We start from the raw sequence: 22,456 nt of genomic DNA on the forward strand, positions 1-22,456 counted from the left end.
GTCCAACACAGGCGCAGGAGCTTGGAGCCATAGGAACTTGAGAAGCCTCTGCAAGAGGCAGTGGCATACAGCTTCCAGCTCCTGCTGAGCTCAGATCTCAGCAGAGCATGCAGCCAAGCCTCCTTTGATCAGCACATCTCCTTTGAAAAGCCGATTCCAGCTGCTCTCCTACTGGTGTGCTTTAATTTGGGAAAGAAAAGCATCATCTGGCACATCGCCCTGGAGAGGCTGGTTGTTGACCTCGGGCATGCCTCTGCAAGTACCTGTACACCAGTCATCACAAGTGCCTGGGTGACTGGGGAGACAAGGAACCTGTTTTATCCATTCTTACAGCAAGACACACAGGTAGCCTTATGATTTCCTAGTTCAGGTCATGCATTTTTGTTTGGTTTTTTTTTTGTTGTTTTTTTTTTTTTCATTTTCCCCACCAAGTTGAACCAGGGCTGTATTATCACCGACTCCCGCTCTTCTCCTATTTTTGAATTATGTTTCCACCCTGCGTGTGCCCTTCGCAAGGGCACAGAGATTTACCAGTCACTACCTAGAAAACGTATCCATCAAATAAACTACTTCCCACCTTAGCTCCCTATCAGTAAGATGTCTCTCCATCAGTTACTCTAAAAGAGAATTATGTGACATTAACATCTACGGTCTTCAAAAGCAGTACAAACTATGGCAACAATAAAAGAGAAGATGACATATCATCATCTCTAAAAGCATGCACAGGGACTCTTACAGGATAGGAGGCCATCCTCTAGGATATCCTATAGGATAGAAGGTCCCCAAGAATTCTTCTGTTCCTTCAAAGATCTCATTTTTACTACAAGGTGTGGAATTAATAGAGCATCAGATCAGCTCATTTCCTTTGGTGCATGGAGATGTATGTGTGTACCTGAACGCAAAGCCCTGGTACTGGTACTAGAAAGAGCACCGATTTATGTGAATAGCTTTGGGTATTATCTGAGCAGCATTACCAAACGCTCAAGAGACTTGAGGGCTCTCTAGATAAGACATTTTCCCCATGTTTTCCTTCTCCAGAAGCCTGGACAGCCTGGTCTGCTCTACGCTGGGGGTCAGTGCTCAAACACCTCAGCAGATGTGCGCAGCACCCGGCTGGAAGCTCCTCTGGAGTCCCTGTGCCTGCCCAGGGGGAACCTGTCCTCCTTCCACAAAGCAATCTAGTCCATCTCATTGCTCAAGCCTTGGGGTGGTTTGTGGGGTTTTGGTGCTTTTTTTCTTTCAAAAATCAATCATAATAAAATCCGATCTACTATTTGCAGAGTGCTGCTAAGTTTGCTGGAAACCAACAGTCGTGTTTTCTGCCCGAGGCAGTTCCAACCTGGACAGAGCACAGCCCTGGCACAGCACACAGGGGACTGCCGTCCTGCAAGACACTGAGCATCTTCTAATTCTCCCTGGCTTCAACTTGCTGCACAGTGTTTCAACTCAATTTTGCTTTCACTGATTCTACTCCAACAATATTTTCACACGCACCTCAGGGAAGCGGCAATGTAAAATTCGCAAAATGTAACAGTGAGCTACTGGGCTTTTCTTCCTGATTTTTCTTCTCCTTAATAAACCTTTTGCTTTCAGGCTCCCAAGACAGGAGGCATGTTGCCATCTATCACTCTGAAAAAGCAACACATCTTTTCTTTTTCCACTTTGCAGCACAGTTCTCGTCCAGAGCTTTTTAGTTTTTTTTTCATCTTTCTCCTTTCACAATTCCAGGTCAAGGGTAACTGTGCTGACAGGGAATATTTAGGAATTTGTTTAACGGAAAATAAGGTCCAAAAGAGAGAATTGGGATGTACTTACAGGCCTCTTGACACTTTGGGAATATTTTCAGATGCCACCAAGTCCATCTATAACCTTTCCCTCTCCCCTACCCTTTTCGGGAAGACACCAAGGGGTAGTAAGAGATGGAGAGGGTTATTCCAAAGTCTGAAGTTGGGTTTAAACAGATTCCTGCACTCAGCTTCCAGGAAAAGGTAGGGCTTTCAAGCATCTGCAAAATAACTTTTGCTTTTCACTTTTCCTTAGTGCAAACACCACATTTCTGCCATACAGGGCCAACGCTTCCATCACTCTGCACCAGTACTGCACAGCTGGAGGGCAATTCCTGTCTCCACAAATACATCCTCAATATTCCACCAGCAACTACATGCAGATCTACTCATTACTTTAAACAACATGTAGCTTCTTCCTACGCAAATATAAATTACTATTTTGAGTCAAGTCCTGCCGCACAAAAAGGAGTGGGGTTGTTATTGTTTTTAGGACTTTCAATTTTAACAGTCAAACCAAAAGTCACAGAACCACTGGCTGGCAGGGGCTCCTGCAGGTCTCTAGTCCTGCCTCCTGCTCAGAGAGGACAACTGCAAGGGTGATAATGGCTTTACTTAAAAGGCTTGAAAACCTCCAAATGCTGGAGGGTCCCTCACCTCTCTGGGCACCACCTTGGCTGAACAAGCTTATTTTGATGTCTAACTTGAACCTCCCAAACAGAAACCCAAGCCTGTTGTCCCTTGTGAATACATAATGAATAAATAACAAGCTCAAAGAGTTCCTATAGGAAGCAAAATACAATACTTTTCAGCGGTGGTGTGTAACTGCAGCTTCAGTCACTAACAGGTGTACTGAGTAATTCCTGAAAATTACATACCCTGAATGCTACTGCTCGCTCATTAATGAGAAAAATGCAATCTAGAAGTTTCAGAGCTAACACAAAAGCTCCCAGCGGATTAACGCTGAGCAGTATATTTCCTATCAGGTTAGAGGCTGATTTCTTTTGCCTTCTACTTGCCCTCACTTTTACATAAGAATCAAGACTCCTCATCATCCAGGCGAGCTTTAACCACTGTGGAAGCCTCCGAGCACACCAAGGAAATGGATATGACAACTACCAAGATGCACAAGAGGCAACTCCACTCTACTCCCTCAAGGCAACAGTAGATATCCAATGGCTGACTCACATTCTAACATCAAAAACAAGGCAGAACATCTCAGAAAACAATGTGTGCCATCAAAGTTTCTTCTCACTTACCCACCTTTCTGATGTCATAAATCTCATACCTCCTTACCAGCATTTCACAGATGACCAGAACATTTTCACCTATGCTTTGAAGATGCTACTGCTGGTTATCTTCCAAAAGCACCACTAATGGGGAAGAAGTGGGAGAAGTTACCTTTGAACTGCTTGATCATATTCTGATGGTTCTCAATAGCCTCCTGCAAGATCATTTCAGGTTGGTCCATCTTCCATCGCCACTCTGTGCCCACGGGATTTGTATGATGTCTGAAGGAAAAAGAGACAGAGTTATTCACTGTCGTCTGTAACACACATGGAAGAACCCATCTGTCACCCTGGGGACTCTGGCACTGTTTAATAATACTAAAAGCAACAAGAAATTCTCAGTAAAATCCTGCTTCTGACAACTTTCAGATATTATCTTTGAACACCATTCTTATATCCCTCTCCTTCTCCAGGCTCTGGTCTCCCCAGAAAGAAGAATGGACCTTGCAGTTTACATTAAGCATACCTACTTTGAATCACAGGTAAAATTTTTCTAAGCAGCTAAAATGACGCCCTGCAGCCAGAAAGGCCTCTGTAATGAAAGGAAAACTGCTCCTACCTCCTCTTCCGACCACAGCTGCACAAAGCACCCGCAAAGGAAGGTCCTAAGCCATTTTTAGTTCCATTGCAAAGGTACCAACTGCCACCTTGAGAAGGCCAGGATTTGTTTCTAACCCAATCTTTGTGTAATGTTCTAGTAACGAGACAGATGAGGACAGACTACTTCAAACTATATGAAGAGAGACTGGGAACTCTGCAGTATGCCAGCACCATTGCTGGCCGATCTGCTTCATCTCCCAGATTTACTCAGTAGGGGCTTCTCATCGCTTCCAAGATCTGTTAACTACCGCGTTACTGAAACCCAAATGCAAAAAACAAAAACAAAACGTTAATGTCTCTGAGTCAAGCAGATTGCAGGATAGAAACCACTGAGCTTCCATCTGAGGGACAGCTTGTGTCACACTGGGTTAGGAAGTCAATCATGCCTAGCCGGAAAGGACCACTGGACCCTTTTTTTTTCCCCCTTCAAAAACGGAGAAGGGCAAAATCCACCCAAGCACCTGGAAGATACATGGAGTTTCTCCCCATTCCCCATTTCATTAGCACAACAGGGTGTTATAAAGCCATCGTAAGTCATCTGGAAAAAAAAATGCATCCTGACCAGCAAATGAAATATTACAAGCAACTGGTGTGGTATCCATCATGTTCACACCTGGACAAACACAACCCAGAGAGAGCCTGTACAAGGGCATGGACCTCTCCCTGATTAGAGGGATTTCCCACTAACCTTGTTGCACTTAGAGTGGTATCAAACAGGGATAATTCAGCCTTTAAGTATCCTAAGAAAATCAACGGATTCCTGTGCTTTCACCTCCTTGTCCTCTCTCCATCTTCTGCTTTTTTCCAAAATACGCTACAAAAGTTCCTCCACTTTTCCCCTACGAATTCCACTGCAGCTCATACAATAATTTATTAATAGAAGACTAGCATATTTTGCTAAATTGCAGTATTAGATTAACACAGCTCTGGACAAGAAAACGAGATCAAGCAATATTACTCCTGAAACTGTTTTCTGACCAGTTGATCCGTTTCCTCTACTGCTCTTCATCGTACCTGGAGGTCAGCCATGGAGATGACTGCGAGGTTACCTGCTGTGTTCAGCCTTAAAGCTGTATAAGGACATGACACCCAGCGTTTAACTAAAGGAGAAAAGACAGAGGGGGAAGCACTTTCCAGAATGAAGTGGCAGGTGCAGTGCCTGAAGACAATCAAAAGACTCCCACTGACTTCTCCAAGTGAGAGAGACCTGCAGAGCTCCACACTTTGACAGTACTAAACCAACAAATTCTAGACCAGGCATCAATAAAAACAGCCCTTTGGCCCAAACATTTCTTCATCCACTTCAAGAGCAAAGATTCAAACACTGCTCTCAAACTATTTTACCATCTCAAAGATCCTTTAAGCTAAAAAAGTTTTGCTTTTTGAATTTCTCTTTTTTTTTTTACCTCTGTCTGCCAAGATGGAAAGTTTTCTGAATACCAGCTATAAAAAGGCATTTATAAAACTCTTGCATGTTTAACTACATAACTTGTACCTTGTATATTTAATAGGGCAAGCTGGCAGAAAATCAATAAGCTCTTGATACATGCTGGACAGCTATTAATTATTAGTGTCCAACAGTCCTTGAATTTTTAACACATTCTGTTTAATAAACATGCCAGGTCATGTCTACAAAGCAGCTTATTTGGCAAAAAGCAGTTTTTCTTCTAATGGGGGGGAAAAAACCAACATCTCGTGGCCAATGAGATTGTTTCACAGTCCCTGGCACACAGAAGTTCACTGTCACCTTCCCATTCCCCTGCAGGCTCTGTGATTCCCCCGCATCATCTGCCTCACCAGCTACTCAAGTCTTGTGCAGGTAGTTGTGCACAATATTCCTTCCTTTCCAAAAAATAACACAATCAAAAAAAAATAATAATCTCACCCGAAACCACACACACCAGAGCACTCTTATTTTATCAGAGATTCCAGGTGTGAAACAGGTTTGATTTGATACTTCAGAGACAAGCCATCACTGCCACAGCACCCCACCACCATGGAGCGATACAAGATCACACGAAATGTGATGGGGAGCTCCCAGCTCACTCCCGCTCTCCCCTGGCTAACAAGACTGCCTCCAATCCAGCCTTATTGGCATTCTCATCAGCCAGTATTATTTGCCAGCATTACCAAAGCATCCGCGGCAGTCAGACCTCTGTGAAAAATGTGTATTCTTCAGTGGGACAGTGCATCCCCCTCCCCAACCACTTGTGTATTATTTTAATAAATCAGCTTTTGCTTGATACCCTCTTTTAAAATGGTTGCTCTGTTCTGTGAGCAATAGGTAGTATTATGAAGTCTTTCAAGAAACTTTGACAGAAAACACGGTACTGGTATAAAGTATCACTTACTCCAGTGATCAAATGATGTTGATACGTGGTGGGGAACATGAAGGTGAAGAAACACTGGTGGCAGTGCTCATGAAAGGACAGAGCACACAGCTCCTTGGAAGGGATGGGAGGGAACGAGCAGAATAAAAACAAGAGTTCAGGAAGCAGACTTCAGTGGACCATGAGAACTGGGCAGTGAGATCCCAGAGAAGAGTCTAAGTGCAAAGGAGTTCAGGAGAACTGTTTTTTAAACCCTATTAAGCAGAAGTGCAAACTGCTGCAATAAAAAGCAAAGGTACGAAGAGCAGCAAGAAACCAATCTCACAGAATCACAGCCTTTTCTGCAACCTTGCAATCCTCCAGCTGAAAATAAAAGGAAGAACACAAGAACACAGGGTCATAATCAGAAAGGTCAAGGCAGAAAATCAGATACAACTAGCAAAGGACATACAAAAGGGCTAACAACAAAGACCTTCCTATAATGATGTGAGGAGTAAGAGGAAGACCAAGGAAAAAGCTTGTCCAATGCACAAGCAAAGAACATTTATTGTTTCTCTGTGATGACATGAAACCTGTTTGCGGCTTTTCTTCTATTTTCTCCTGATGGCAATGGGAAGAACCCAGATTGGACTAGGAAGAAGACAGGTTAGAGATATTTAATCTAAATCCTGCGAGCTGGCACATATGCACCCAGCCGAGACAGTCACCAGGGTCTGCTCCCCTCTCACAGGTCCCTTCCAACCTCAACCATTCTGTGATTAATGTTTTCTCCTAGAAATGCCTCAGATTATTACAGTGCTGGCAGAGCAGCACATAAAGGCACCAAGACTATTTTTTTAAACCATTGGCAGGGGCATGAACTAGGTATATTCTATGATGTTCTGTCCCCTACCCCATTTATACAGTTATTTCAAGAGCTCCTGGAAGACAGACAGGCCCAAAGGTCAACAAACCAGTGAAAAAAATCAAATCTGAAGGAAACAATGAACCTTTGGTCACAATATATTAATTTTGTAAACAAAAAAATAACCAAATTGAAACACTGGGAATAGAGAGTATTAACTCAGCAGAACAAGGATTGGTGGCTGGAGATCCAAGGAGACTCTTTGAGCTTTCAGAACCAGGTTCCAAGTTTTACAAACCCGCAGTGTCAACTTGCTTGACATCATATTTCACATTTCCCTGAAGAATTTAGCCTGTGGAGTCAAGTTAGTTAATAAGAAGCAGCTTTTGTTCTAATCTATGTTTTCAGTTTCTCCTTTATTTTTTTAATGTCCTTATTAAGTACCTCTCCTATGAGTGATTATTTTTTAATCTCTTTATTTTGCAGGGCTTATGGTGATCACTGGCTTTTGGCCACACACTTATTTAGATCATCTGAACAGAACTTCAGCTGTTACCTATGATACAAGTTAAAGCTGAAACCTTCAGGTACAGGTATAAACATCATAAAGTTACAGAAGAAGAAATATGAACCAATTTCTTTACAGGATATTTTGCTCTGTCTGGTTTGCCTTCTCCTCAGATGCAAAAATAATAAACCCTATTAATTTAAATCTTATTTAGCTGTTCCATCTCTCCACAGTAATTGATTGGACTTCAGACACTCTGCCAGAAAACATAATCAAATCAGGTTTGCGTGGTGATTGTGCTGCAATACAGTGTCAGAAAGCCTCAGTGCCCACACTTGCTCTAATTGATTAAAAGATTTGGTCACTTGCACATACATTTCCATTTAGACAATTAGGCTAAAGAGACACTACAAACAGCGAGACCAGCTGAGAGCAATAATGAATAGTGACAGACTGTTTCTGTAGGGAGAATTATGACTTAGGGATGTTGCAGTAATTAAGGTGTTTCTTTTTTTTCCCCCCCTCCTTGCTCCTGATGAAAGAGCCTCAGGAGTTCAACACAGCACGATTGCTGCTATGCGGGGGGAACACCATACAAATGAATGATCTGTTTTTCCTGCCCTCTAAAGAAGCTGCCACATTACAAACCTGCACCACCAAACTCTCAGCCAGCTCTCTGAAGGGGAGAGGCAGGGAAGCAGGAGCCAGCAGTCACACCAGTAAGGGGGGCACTGGTAGGCTTGATACCTACCAGGGACGTACCACTTCCAGGGACAATGCGGAGAAGGAAGGTCTTCAGTGCAGAGTCAAGCTACATCTTTTACAAAAAAACTAACTTTGAGAGCATTTGGGTGCTGGATCCACCCATCACTCCTGGTTCAGGGCCAAAATGTGTCAGTCACAACCAGCCCACCATGATGACATCCAGTTCCCAGGGAAAGCAGCTGAACTACAGCATTTCTTGCTGAAGTGAGGAAGAGAAAACAAACAGGCTCCTTGGCCTTTTCCTCAGCAATCCTGGGAGAAATGCAGCGGTTACACAGCTGGAAACATTGGCAGACTCTACAAAAGTCAAAATCCTGAAAGAAGAGATCAAGGAAAAAAAAAAGAATCACAGCGGTCTTATCTGCAACTTAGTGTGCAGAGCTGCATGATGAGACCAGCAAGGCAGAAAACCTGTATTAAAAACATTTTGCCAACAGTAGATCAAAACTATCACTTCATATGTCTCCAACAGCACAGATGGTAACTGCTAATAAGAAGGTAACATGCTTATCCTACCCAGCCACCGGTGCCTGTGATTCTACATTTAGTCTCACATGATTAAGAATCTGGACGGCAAGATGGGCTTAAAAAAATAAATAAAATACACAGACAGGCCTGGCTGCAGGGTTTGTGAACTGTGCTGACATGTAACTGGTAGGTGAGAGAGTGGGTATCATAGAATGGTTTGGGTTGGAAGGGACCTTAAAGATCATCTAGTTCCAACCCCCCTGCCATGGGCAGGGACACCTTCCACCAGACCAGGATGCTCACAGCCCCATCCAACCTGGCCTTGAACACTGCCAGGGAGGGGGCAGCCACAGCTTCTCTGGGCAACCTGGGCCAGGGTCTCACCACCCTCACAGCAAAGAATTTCTTCCTAAGACCTAATCTAAATCTCCCCTCTTTCAGTTTAAAACCGTTCCCCCTTGTCCTATTACTACGTGCCCTTGTAAAAAGTCCCTCTCCAGCTTTCCTGTAGGTCCCCTTTAGGTACTGGAAGTCTCCTCTTCCTACACGAAACTAACCTGACCTGGCACAGCTCACAGCTACACGAAAGCTGTAACAGCCAAGCACCAGGTCTGAAAAAGCAACCAAAGCAGAGGAAACTTCTTTCAGTTCTGCTTTATGCCAAGCTTAAGATGTACCTAAAGTGAGCCTTGGGACGAGTCTCAAACTGAGCCTTAAGTCTTCCAGCTCAGTAGAGGTCTGAGAAGAGAAGACAGCTGCAGTTTGCATGGAAAAGTCCAACGACTGCAACCCATTTCACCCACAGAAGGTAAATAAATGAGAACATTTTTCAGCACAGTCCCCTGAAAAGCTGTTGCCTTGCATTCAGGTTGTTACCATCAGTACAATAAGCATTCTAGCATTCGTTATCATTAGCACTACTGTTTCCAGAACTCCTCTTAAAAGTGACAAATGACAGCTACAGGATGATGAGTTAGAGGCACATGGAAGGTACCACACATGGTGATTTATCCCATTTACTCCACTTTTCAATTCACACTTGTTTGACTTCCCAGATTCAGTCCCATACTCCAGACACAGGCTGCTGCTGCTGCTAAGAAATATTGAGTTGGGCCATTTTGAAGGGGAACAGCGTTAAATAGTCTGCAGTGCAATACCAGGAACAAAACACCTCATTCTGGCGATGTTATTGCTTTCTATTTGGTGTTTATGTACCTTCTGTGTAGGGACAGAGGGGATAATATGTGTGGCAATCTTCTTCCTACCAGTACAGTCACCACTGCAGAATTAAATGCACCATTGCTAGCTGATATAGTGGGAAAAAAGGAACGAGCAGTACATTTTTCTTCTCAGTCATTAGATTGCTCTGAAGAAAAGCAGCAGAACTTGCACATTAAACATGCCATTTGCTGTGTCCTTTCAAGCCAGGATATGATGAAAGCCCATCAAGAGCACCAATTAACATTTCGGTATAGACTCCCAAATGCAAACTTAACAGGATGACCAGTGTCTAATGCTTATACTTAACACTAACATGGGAGACAGCTTCAAAGTGCCTTCAAAATTATAGCAGTCCTTTTGCACCGATTCTGTCATTTGAATATTCTCATGAAATATTTGCATTATTAAAACTTGAAGACTATGAAAGTCAGAAAATGGTACTCGGAGGAATTTGGCTGGTTTTGCATGGAAATATTGGGATGTTGGACACCCAGGCTTAGGGATGGAATGGGTGTTATAGCAGCCAGCCCCCTGGGGTGGCATAAACACCAAAGGAAGCACAGCCCCCATGGTTGAATTAGCTAGCAAGGTAGAAGACAAAAGAGCTCGAAGAATAACTTCCACATCCTCCCACTCAGTACACTTTCACATCACTCCTTTTATTTCTGCTGAGCCTCTCAGTCTCTCTCACCGATCCCACCCTGCACTCCCCCAGCCTAACAAAAACCTCCCTCGGAAATCCAGGCATTTCGGTGAGTGAGCAGTGCTACAGCAGCTCACAGTTCAGATCCAGGCAAAGCTCATTTCCTGTAGAGAATTAACAGCAAAGTAATTCCTCCGAGAAAAGGGGTCACTTTACTGACTAAAACGGAAAGTCATTTATTAGCTACTGTTTTAGGAAGGCAACAGCTAAAGTCATCACTTTTCACTGACTGAGAATGCAACTGAATCAGTGGGGGTGAAGGTACTTTAAATAAGAAAAATGGTCCAATTTCAAAACAAAGATCCACACATCGCTCAACACCTTGGTGGCTTTGCACAACATGAGACAGCCTATGTTCTGCAGAGCACCAGGAGCCACAGTGATCCCAGACAGTGATCTTCAGAGGGAGCCAAACCTCTATCAAGTGCAGAGTGCAGGCAGCTGTGGAACTTGCAGGGTGGTAGATTGAGAGGTGTCTGTCTCCTGCCTCCCCCATTCCTCCTTCCACTGGTCCCCAGCTAGTCTAAACTTGCTGGGCCCAAGAGCTGGCTGCACAGGAGACAGTTGTAGGGGAGGTGGCACTGGGGAGACCTCAGATGCTCTTCAGCCTCTGAGATGTGGAGCCTACCCACCCAGCTCATCTCCTACCACCCCTGACCCACAGGCTCCATGGCTCTCACAAGGGGAGGAGCACAGGTAGGGAAGGGGAGCAACGTGATTCCCTTCCAAATCCTTTCTCCCCCAAGTGAAAAGGGCACACAAGTAACACTGCCCTAGGTTTGAGGAACAGGACAGGAAGAGTGGAACAGAGCCCCTGTCCCAAGGTAAAACCACATCAGTATTTTACCTCCAGCAAAAGACACACTTGTTGGCACAAGCCAGGCTCGGCGTGGCCTCCATGCAGCGGTGGCTCTCGATTCCGTAAAACGTGTGTTTGTAGCAGCCTCCTCGGCCTCGAAGCATTGACTAACAGCAGAGAAAGACATACAAATACCAAGAAAGTTAAAACACACCATCTGGGACCAAATGAGTGCAAAGGTTTGAAATCTGTTCCCTGGGCATATTTACAGTTTTCAGTCCCTAGTAACTTCGGTTTTCAAAGTCACCTGTGACAGACACTGTAAGCGAGGTCACGGCTGCGGAGCAGAGCTGAGCAATGACACGTGCAGTCTGTTTTAAGAAATTCATAGCACAGAGATCAGTATATAGTGTGATGGTTTATATACACCCTTACAGAAAAAAAGGCATTTATGATGTTAAATTTACAACTGTTTTAGAGGAGAGAAACTTTAACATAATCAATAACTTCTCACTTGCAACACCACAGCATAACAACGTGCTTTACTGAAGCTTTTTAACTGGATCAGCCAACAAAAGCAAGTGAAGCCACTTAAGCTGCAAGAAATATTATTGTAAAAGCTCACTAAAGAGTAACAAGGATCAATTTCAAGGCTGCCCTACTGAACACTCAATTCTTTTCATTTGTCTAGCAGAGTATTTCTCCTAGCACTAAATTAAATAAATACCCTGACCTTATAAACCCTCATTCACACCAGTCAGCAGCTCCAGCAGGACGCTGCACTTTCCTTCACAGCAGAACCACAGCAGCCTTTCCACCAGGATTTAACTCCTATTTAGCACGCAAGTTGCTTGGAGGGAAGCCTGTCTGTCATTATCTCAGTTAATAATAAATGAAAAAGAATCTTTACTGCTCTCAAGGAAAAATTTGAAATACGTCACAGTGACTTTTAATCTGCCTTCCTCTACCTGAAGAGTCCTGGTGATCCAAAAGAAAGTCTTCACTGAGCAGCAGGGAAAGAATATACAGGTAACCCCTAACACATGCCAAGCCTTGTTATACAGCTGGAAGATTAAACAAAATGGAAAATGCTGTTTATTCTACCCATTTCTCAAACAACAGAGATTTCAGGAGATCCACAAACTCCAGGAGAGCAAGTTATATTTTGAATTTCACAAGACAGGCAAATCAACAGACTCTTCCTAAATTTGCAGGTTTTATGCTTTTCTTCCAGAATATGACAGAACACAATCATTTTAATCTGAGATATCGCTATGAAACTCTACTTAATACTAATCCTCCTAGCCCCGCTCCTGCTTTCCGCTGATACAAATCTCAAACAAGCCTCCTGAAGATATTCACATATTGGTGTGAACCTGAGTCAAAGTCACTGCCTGTAACCATTTTCAGCTCAATTTATTAGAACACTTTACATTCAATTCCTGCTTAAGCTAAAAATAGTGTGGTCCTATCTAACCAGACAGAGCTGCTATTTATTTTGTGAAATGGCTTTACAGTGCTGCATTAAATTCTGGTTCTTTAATAAAAATAGGTTCTCTGGTTTTCTCTCTCAGTCACAGCATTGATGAAGTTTGATAAGTTTTTCTTTAAAGATCTCGTGGCCTTCTCTGATGCTAAAAATGACAGAAGAGAGAAATATTTGTAAGAGTAAACAGCAGAAGCATCAGTGGGATCAGTACGTCTCACAAATATTCATGACAATACAGCAGTGGGCTCTTTAAACCGCTCACAAGAACAAGTCTTTTGATGAAACAGTTCATTGATACCAGGCATTTCAATAAGAAAACCTCGCTGCAGCCACCCACTTTGGTGCTTGCCATTCAAAGAGCTCTTTTCAAAAATAAAGAAAGTTAATCATGCGGCAAAAGAGAGCTGAGAGACCAAGGAACTGATTGCTGCCACAGCACAAGAACTGGAGATGTGAGGTGATGATTCCCATAGTTTGTCATCCCAGGAACACTAAAGGCTTTAGTATGTTCTATCAATGTTACTCCTCAAATGTATAACATAGACCAGCTTTCAAGTTCTGAACTTCTCAGGGACCTGCAAAGGACAGCTGAAACAAGGAACATACTGACGTGGCTGAAGTTTGTTCTACAGGGCTCTGTGCCTCTGCTGGGAATGTTTTTAAGTCTGCAAACTGCTTGAAAAGCTACTGGCTTACACAGCCTACAATGCACAACCGCAGGGCTTGGAGGACGACTCTTTTCATATATACGTGTACATAAACCCACAGACATATTATATACAACTATATACATATACACACCCTCCCACAGAGTAATCTTCAAAAAGTCCTACCATTAACAAGTGACAGTTACCTCGCTATCTAAATCTTACTTGGCAAATGCTGCAAAACCAGTGGACTGTCGCAAACCAGATAAATCAGTCACAGAACAACAGGTTCCAATGCCCTTGTGTGCCCATTCGGGTGTAATGACAGACTGTTACCTCCGTTTCAGAAGACCTCAACCTCGGTGACGTAACCTTCCCACTTTTCTCTGCGGTGTTCTGCTCCTGCCATATATTTCAGTGGGCAGGAGATATTTTAGGAGACAGCAGAATAACAGGAAAAACAACAGAAAATGATGTTCCCAGCTCTTTGCCATGGTCGCTTTCTCACTCTTCGCAGCGGGATTTTAATAGCTTGAAATGCAAAACTACAGCTTGGAAGAGGAAATGTGTTTTCATGCAAGTAATATCCCATTTTTAAAGGCTATTTCATCTGGAAATGGTAATACTTGAATAAGTCTCTAGCTTTTTTAATTTATAAAATGAGAAAAGACACCATACCTTTGTCCATCGGCAGAGCTTCACCCCAGAATGGCTTCCAATCAGCTTGTAACCTGAAAATAATAAGTAAATGAAGCCATCAATTTTAAATTACAATAATTGATACACAAAGTGTCTCAACTGGTACACAAAATTATTAAGCATCACTGTCTCAGTGCTGCTCTTCCCTCTTGGCCCAAAGGTCACACTACCAGCAAGATGGCAGTGCCCACCCACAGCCCCCTCCATTTGATTCTGGGGGCCTACACATCAGAGCAGAGGCCATGGCCACCCAAGTGACTTCAGCCAACTTGAAACCATTTCTCTGAATGGGAGATTTATATTCCTTGGTCATCTTTGATTCAACCATAAGACTTTTCCATATAACAGGATGGCAGACTAACAGGTCTAGCCCAGCAATGTGAGACATCTGCACTGACCCCAAGGGACAGTACATGGGAGGGAGGAGGACAGGGAACCAGAAGCATCCCCCTGGCCCTAAGCAGCCACCCCAGGACCAAGAAGACACACTCCCACTGCTCCTCAGCAGGTCTGACCAAGCCTGGAGAACAACATCTGACTCTCAGTGCAGTTGTGAGAGTGGAGAAAGAGAACTGAAATGCAGGGCTCAGTCTGAACCCAAACTGCACAGGTTCACCAGTTTCACCAATTCCATCTCCACTGGCCATGGTGGAACCACAGTGAGGAAGACGCTCCTCCATGCCCAGAGGAAAGCTGATTTCACATCACTTCCCTGTTGCCCAGCTAAGATCAACACAATTTCATTTAAATTTATTGGTCCAGGAGGATTAATTCTACAACATTCATTAAGCACTAAGTGCTATTATTACCCAAACTGCTTGAGTTGGGTTATTTTCCTCTTTGAAAAAAGTGCTTAGAAACCAATACGTCTGAAGGATTAAAAGTAACTTCAAAATCAGCATAAAAATAAGAGGGATTTGAGAAGTCTCACTGTGTCATTCACACAGTAGCTTTTTATACACCAATGGTCTGGTTGTCCTCAAACCCTCCACGTCTCAACTGCCCACTTTAGGCTGATGTGTTTATACTAACACTTCTAAGGGAAATCAGACGTTAGGTATCAAGTCTCCTTCCTGCCAACCAGCACAAACTTAACAGGAAAAAAGCCTTCTGTTCAGCAGAACTGGCCTTCACCTCCTACAGCAAAAGGTTGCACAATTACCCTGCCCTGCTCATTTGTCACCATGTGTATCTTGCACAGCAAGGTCGCAGGGGAGTGCCACTGCACCCCAAAGTCCCCTCTGCCTCCAAGGACACCAACCCAGCCAGGAACCACAGTGAAGGCAGATGCCACAACAGCTGCACCATAAAAAATAAAAACCAACCCATGTGAAGACACACATGGCTCATGAGGAATCATACAGCATCTAGAGCACACTGCTCTAGTTACTCTGCCACTTAAAGCCAGCAGAGATCTGCCCAGTCTCCTCTTTCTTCTTGACCTGATGTTTGTTCCTGCCTCCTCACACTGGCTCCAACCTTGCTGGAGGGTTAGGACAGATGCAATTTTAGCCTGATTGGTTCCTTGAGGTGACTCTCCAGGAGACTGTACGAACACTTGGGCCAGCACAGTGGAGGTGGCTGACAGTAGCAAGCAGTAGGGACCCCCTGTTAGATGGCAAAAGGGCCAATTACCAGATTAAGTGAGGCTTTGGCAACTTCAGTGTTGGGCTGTTCCCATGTCCTGAGCTCCCTCTCTCCCTCCAGCTCAGTGGGAATGGACAATATTTCAACCTTTTCCTCCCTAAATGAATAACTCCAAACCTCACACACATTTTCAGGGTCAATATAGCAAGGGAGAACAAACTGCAGTAAGCCAAAAAGCCTTGGTATTTCACATAGCAGATCATCCAGTCCTTTCCTGGAGAAAGGCATCACTGTAACCCTGATCAGCACTTCTGACATGGAACTGAGAGTCTCCAAAGCCACATGTGATATTGGGGACACCATCTAGGACTGGATGAGACCCAGAAGACCTTGTGGCAACTTCTGACTGACACTAGCCAGAGGCACAGCCAAGTACAAGCAACTGCATTTGGCTGCATCACATCTCCTCCCACCCTGGGTCTGTCCTGCCTATTTCTTCTGCATTTCTTTGCAAAGAGGCTTGTCCAGCAAGGTCTAATCTCAACCAAGACCTCCCTGCGCTGCTAGAGTTTGTGTCCTTATGAGATTTCTTGACCAGTAGAAAAGGGTGATACATTCCTCCTCTCTCTAATACAGCTGTCCAAGCCAGACTCTTTGCTGATGTCAGCCAGCACAGCCCGAGCCATATTTTTTTTCCATTTTTCAGAACCCAGCAACAGCATTTATGTAAAATTATTCTCTCACAGATCACCTGTCAGTAGAAGTAATACGGCTGCTTTAAAATGGGTTTTAGATTAAAATTAAATTGGAAATAGGACATGCTTGCCCAGATCTGCTACTGAGTTGTTTGAGAGAAGAGAGGAAGCAGCTAAACTGAGCAAGGTGCCAAGCTCCGGAGCCCAAAGCTGCGGCATCTTCTCTTAAGTTACTGAAATCAACTTCCACCATGTGGAGCGCCCACAGCTTCCTATAAAGGCCAAGAAAATTGTGCACGTTCAACATCAAAACAGTCTCACAAACTTCAGCCAGCTTTAGTGATGAGAAGGGGTTTACTCATCTTGTTTGCTGCTGCCAGGGCTCACAGCTACGGTTACAGGAAGAAACAGCAGACACTTGCAGAACTTCTTAAAAGCACCATATGAAGCTGCTGAACTCAGGCCTTCACCGCATAGGTAACTCTGGCAGAAAGTGCAGTTACCCTGCTAAGCCATCACAGTGAACACTGGCTGTGCCATGGTTTTTCAGACTTGGAAATTAGATAAAATATCGGTGACCAAGGCCGAACACTCTTTACACATCTACTCTAGGTGAGCAGAGTCCTTCCACCTCTCTAAAGCCTGTTTCTTCAAGTACTTGCTTTACTGCTGGCTAGTAACATGGGCAGAAAACCAACTGAGGCTAAAAGAAAGTACAAAGGGTTAAGCAAGAACCAAGCAGCACTGAGTTTCAAACCAAACATGGGAGAAAATGTGTTTGAGAACCAGCCTCAGGGTCTTCTCAGTTCTGTTTCCACATCGCAGCTTCTGCTGAGCAATCCTTCTGAAAGCTCAGGCTAGCTCATCTCTGCCATCAGCTTTGCCACAACTTCACTGTGGCTCTGCCAAGGCAAATGGTGGCTGAATCAAATTCTACTGATGGCCCGGAAACCTGGACCTCTGTACGCCAGGACTCACCATGACCACATTCACTTCTTTACTCTTAAGACATATTACTTGCGAGCAATAACTCTAAGTGAATGTTTGGATATACCACCTTCCAAACAATGCAGTGTGTTGTCTTGATGGGACTCTGCTCACAGTCCCTACATATCTTCAGATACTAAGGCTGAACAAAACCAATCCATTTATTATTTCTACAGCCTATTATTCAAACGATTCTTTGTCATCTCAAGAGTAGAACAGCTGCTCCCCTACCCCCAAAAAGGGATCTTATGCTTATTTTCCTCTTATTATACATGGAGTAATTCCACCAACTCCAGTAACTACACAAGAATCAGGCCTGAAAAACCCAGCTTTCACTATCTACTCTGCTCCTGATAGGCTGCTACATCTGCACCAGCACATTAGTATTGCAGTCAGCTCACCACCAGCTCCTGGCAGCTTCCACATAGTGGGACTTCAGCATCTTCTGCTTCCTAGATTCTTCCCCTTCAACTGTGTATTCACTGTTTATTTACACTCACGTTTTCTAAGGAACTGCAAGAAAGTTTATAGGCTTGACTGCGCCTGGTTTCAGTCATTGTATTTATTCTGCTTCCTAAGAATAATATTCTATTTTGCAAACTAATTCTTCATCTTCCCATGGCCAATATCTGAATTCTGTAGTACATTTCAGGGACTGCATCAGTATTACTAATCCCTGACCCAGCTGTGAGCTGCTAGTGCCACCTGGAGTTTAATAACCATACACAACGCACGCTGAATCCCAAAGATGCCTGCAAGCATTTCAGCACACGGCCTGCCAAAGTATAAAACCAGCAGCACCAATCTGTGCAACGTGGGTGTCGGTCTCTTCTCCCAAGTAAGAAGTGACAGGATTAGAGGAAACAGCCTCAAGTTGCACCAGGGGAGGTTTAGATTGGAGATCAGGGAAAATTTCTTCCTGAAAGGGTTGTCAAGCACTGGAACAGGCTGCCCAAGGCAGTGGTGGAGTCCCCATCCCTGGAGGGATTTAAAAGCCGAGTAGATGTGGTGCTGAGGGACATGGGTTAGTGGTGGGCTTGGTAGTGCTGGGTTAACAGTTGGACTTGATGATCTTAAAGGTCCTTTCCAACCAAACTGATTCTGTGATTCTATCATTTCCAAACTCTGAACACTCAAACTCAATGAGCCACGCTGAGGTGGTCAGAGCAGCTCAGACCTGCAGGCACTGGAGACCTCAGTCCAAGAATGGACAGCAAAAGAAGTACTTTCAAAAACCTTATCTCAAACAAGGTTGGTAAGCACTTGAAAAACCCCAATCTTCAATATTTTTTGTGAAGTCAGCCTCTTGACTGCCCATACACACTGAAAAACATAGATCAAATTATATCTGATATCAGCCATGAAATCAAAGCATGAAAACAAGCCATCACTGAAGCAGTGCATACTATTTCAGATACAAGCTGTCTCCTAATACCACTTGCCTTTAGATACAAGTAAAATAGAAGTATCCTGGACACCTTGGTGCTAAATTGTAGGCTCACTTAACCAGTAAAGACAGAACAATCCAACTGGACTACAGCAAAACTGTACCTGTGGTAGCAGAGACACAACAGAATAATTTATACAATGGCAGTGGGGTTAGTCCTTGGCTATCATTAATCCATTCCCATTGTGTTGCCTACCCTGAAAAGCACAGTGGTATTTAGTAGTAGAAAAGAACAAAGCAAAGAGCGTGGAGAAATACACGGAACGAGCAGCTTAAGAAATCCAGGTCCTTGGAATCTGCTAAGCAAACAATCAGCTCTCCAGGGCTTTGAGTTTGTTTTTTCTCTGTTTTATTCCTGCACATTTAAGAGAAGCACATCAAAGAAGAGCTGAAGCACTCCTAAATACAACTGTAACTTGATAGGGCTGATGAAACTGGCTGTCACTGTGCGACATCGTGTTTGACCTCCAAATATTTCAAGAAGTCAGCTGCAGTAAAACCATGATTCCTCCAGCTGCCAGCCTTTGCTTTCATACTTGGCATGACAATTTGTTTGGCTTTCAGTGTGACCATCGCTATCAATAAAACATTTGGCAAATCAAAGAGCAGTCAAGACTAACGATGGTTAACAACCCACAGCAAAGGTCTTTGCGCTATTGCTGTACTGACTTTATAGCAGCAGGAAAATGTAAAAGTCAATATTTTGTACCCACAAAATAAGCACAGCTGATACAGGGGACACTGAAGGAACCCCCATGGATTCTCACTGGGTTTTTTTACAGTCACCTTTCCTATTAAAACAGCAGCTTGAGACTCACTCTAAAGCTAAAGAAGGATTTAAAATCACTTCCTGAAAAATCAGGAGCTCTGGAAAGGCAAGTTTCACCATGTACAAAATCCTCCTGGTACCGAGGCCAAGTAAAAAAAACCCAACCAACCAAACAAAAAAAACCACAAAACCAAAACCACAAAAACCCACAAACAAAAAACCAAACCAACACCACTTTCAGCCCAGCAGGGATTGTTTCAAGAAACTACAAGCAATGGCAGAAAGCAAATGAGAACATGTTAGGCTGTATTCACTAATCACCACAGGAAAAATTAATATAAGAAGCTTGCTTCTATTTTCAGTTTATTTCATGACATCTACCTGAACAGATGAAATCACTATAGCATTAACCTAGCAAACCAGTACTGTTGCAAATATAACATGCAGCCAAATACTTCAACTGTCAGCCTCTCTCTCTCCCTCCAGCTATATTTGTTACCTGGAGGCACTAAATAGTTGTGCTGTATTTGTATTTTATGCAAGACTGAACACTGATGGAAAGGGAATCAGCATTTTCTCACAACACAAGACTGGCAACTATTACAAAGCTCAAATTTTATAAACGTATTTGCAACCAGGCAAATACATGGGCTAACACCTATACAACCCAACACGTGAGACTATATTTAGCTGAAATCCAACACCAGTGCTCAAATAAAGCCATTGCTTAAGCAATATTCAGTTTACCTACAGGAAGGTAAGTTTGTCTGAAGGTGAATCAAAATAAAAGAGTGAGCACTACAATAGTCTGAAGGGATGCTGTTTCAAAGACAAAGTTCTGTTATGCAACTAAATTTAAAAGAACGGCTTTCTCCTGAATCACTAGTACTGTTTTTTCCTGCTTTTGGGCTAATTATGCCCTCAGGGATAATCTTGAAAAGACATTGAGCCTACACCCAAAGCAATCAGATGTTGCTAAATCAATTAGATTATCTTTTGACTACATTGCACTTGTTATTTTGGGGGGAATGGTGCTGAGGGAAGGAGGAAGCTGTTTTATTTTTATAGCCACATAAGCCTGTCTTGGTGTGTTGTTTGCTGAAAAAAAAAAAATGTTATAAGACCTGTGAAAAAAAGAAATGCAGCTTCTCTTCTTCACTGTTGAGCGACCATCAAAGAATTGGGGTGAGACACAGAGGAAAGGAGGGGAGGGTTGTGCCAGTGAGAGGCAGTTGTCACTCTAAGGACACAGACACAATAGTTTTAAGTCTTTGAAACTGCAGATTTAAGTAAGTAGATCCTACTAGTTGATCCAACGCTGGCACTAGCCCAAATGTTGAAGGAAGGGAGAAATACATACCTACTTATCTGGATAATGAATTCCTGTCCCTGGAACATCGCAAAGGAATCCAAGTTCTCTGGGGAGCTTGCCTTTGTGTCAGAAAAATTATGGTAGGAAGGTGACCTTCCCTCCAGCACTGCTTTCATTTTTCAAATGACCACAGAAGAACAGTTTCATTCACTCCCCAAACCAATACAGGCTGGTTCTGAAAGTGAGCCAGCGTGAAACGCTCCTGTGACTACCACGGCACACCACAGAGCCCTGCACCACAAAAAAGCCAGGGCAGTGTGCTGAAAACCACCCACTACTCCCTGTAGTACTAGTCAGTACCACAGGCAGTCTCCACAGCCCATCTACAGTTCCTGTGTCCCAAAGAAAAAAACAAGATGTCTCAGGGACTTGGTGCACCCTTCCATGGAGTCAGTGGCCTCTCTAAGCTCGCAAAACAGGGGACTTCCAGCAGACAAGCGTACTTACCTCCCCGCTGCCCATTTCTAGACAGCCATGACTCCAGCAGCCCACTCCACTGGGCCTGCTAGCCAAATCCACCTGCCCCTAAACTTCCTTGCAGGCAGATAGAACAATTAGACTTCTGGATCACAGACTGTAACTAAATAAATGAATAAATAAAAGGCTGTAACAGTGCTCCAGCTGCTCTGCAGCACACTGCATTGTAACTGCCACCACACCACAGCCTTCAGAATTGAAGCTGAAAAGATGTATTGAACCAGCCTCCTACAATCCCTCCACTGGTCCCAGTCAGCAGCAGCACCACTAAGGACATGAAGGAGGCAAAGTCACTGCCACTCCTTGCTAAGCCTTTGCTTTATTCCTTCAGACTACGAATTTAAAGAATGGCTCTTTATTTTATAGCTGTGCTAAGGTTAATGAAAAAACCCAACAACCAAACATGTCAGATATTCGATGGGCAGAATACAACACCAGTCACCTACAAAAGCTCAGGCCAAAGAACAGCAGAGATTCTGGAAAGCAAAGGCGTTGGGATCCCACAGCTGCTGGACTCACACGAACGTGGTTAGAACTTCAGAGCCCAGCTCTGTAGCGAGGTGCCTCCACTGCAATAACCAGAAGTGCCTTCTCAGAAGCATCAGGAGAGATACTACCAATTTAGCAGGCAAGAAAACTGTGCACACTCTCATCTTAAGAGATAACAGAAATTAGTCTACACTCCAACTGAGCAGCATAGGGGAGCTCACATCACCCTTCAGCTCTTCTCATGCTTGCCCTTTGTTTTAAAAAAGGTGTTAAGTTCATTAAAACTATTCTGTTCTCTACAGCTCATAGGAGAACTACTGATGGAATAATCTAGTGGATTGTTAAAGTTAGTTTGAACTACTTCCTTCTCTGGAAATAAAGTTTCAGTAGCAAAATCAGAATTTGACACTGAAATAAAAGCATGGGACTAATATGCAAGACAGAGATGCAAAGCTAATCTTTAAATATTTTTTGAGAAACCTACATT

The 22,456-nt window shown here is 43.6% G+C and overlaps 1 protein-coding gene across 1 annotated transcript in view; it reads right to left on the reverse strand.

Annotated features, from left to right (window-relative positions):
* The window catches only part of LOC137671831 (S-adenosyl-L-methionine-dependent tRNA 4-demethylwyosine synthase TYW1-like), an 87,146-nt gene that overhangs the window by 46,308 nt on the left and 18,382 nt on the right, over nucleotides 1–22,456 (reverse strand). Inside the window, exons 9-11 of the mRNA XM_068415621.1 lie at nucleotides 14,126–14,178; nucleotides 11,360–11,478; nucleotides 3,186–3,295 (exon numbers count right to left, since the gene is read on the reverse strand). Coding sequence (XP_068271722.1) covers nucleotides 3,186–3,295; nucleotides 11,360–11,478; nucleotides 14,126–14,178 — 282 coding nt within the window. The remainder of the gene's footprint in view (nucleotides 1–3,185; nucleotides 3,296–11,359; nucleotides 11,479–14,125; nucleotides 14,179–22,456) is intronic.

This window comes from Nyctibius grandis, chromosome 18 (genome assembly GCF_013368605.1).
Source record: "Nyctibius grandis isolate bNycGra1 chromosome 18, bNycGra1.pri, whole genome shotgun sequence".
Classification (NCBI taxonomy): Eukaryota; Metazoa; Chordata; class Aves; order Nyctibiiformes; family Nyctibiidae; genus Nyctibius; species Nyctibius grandis.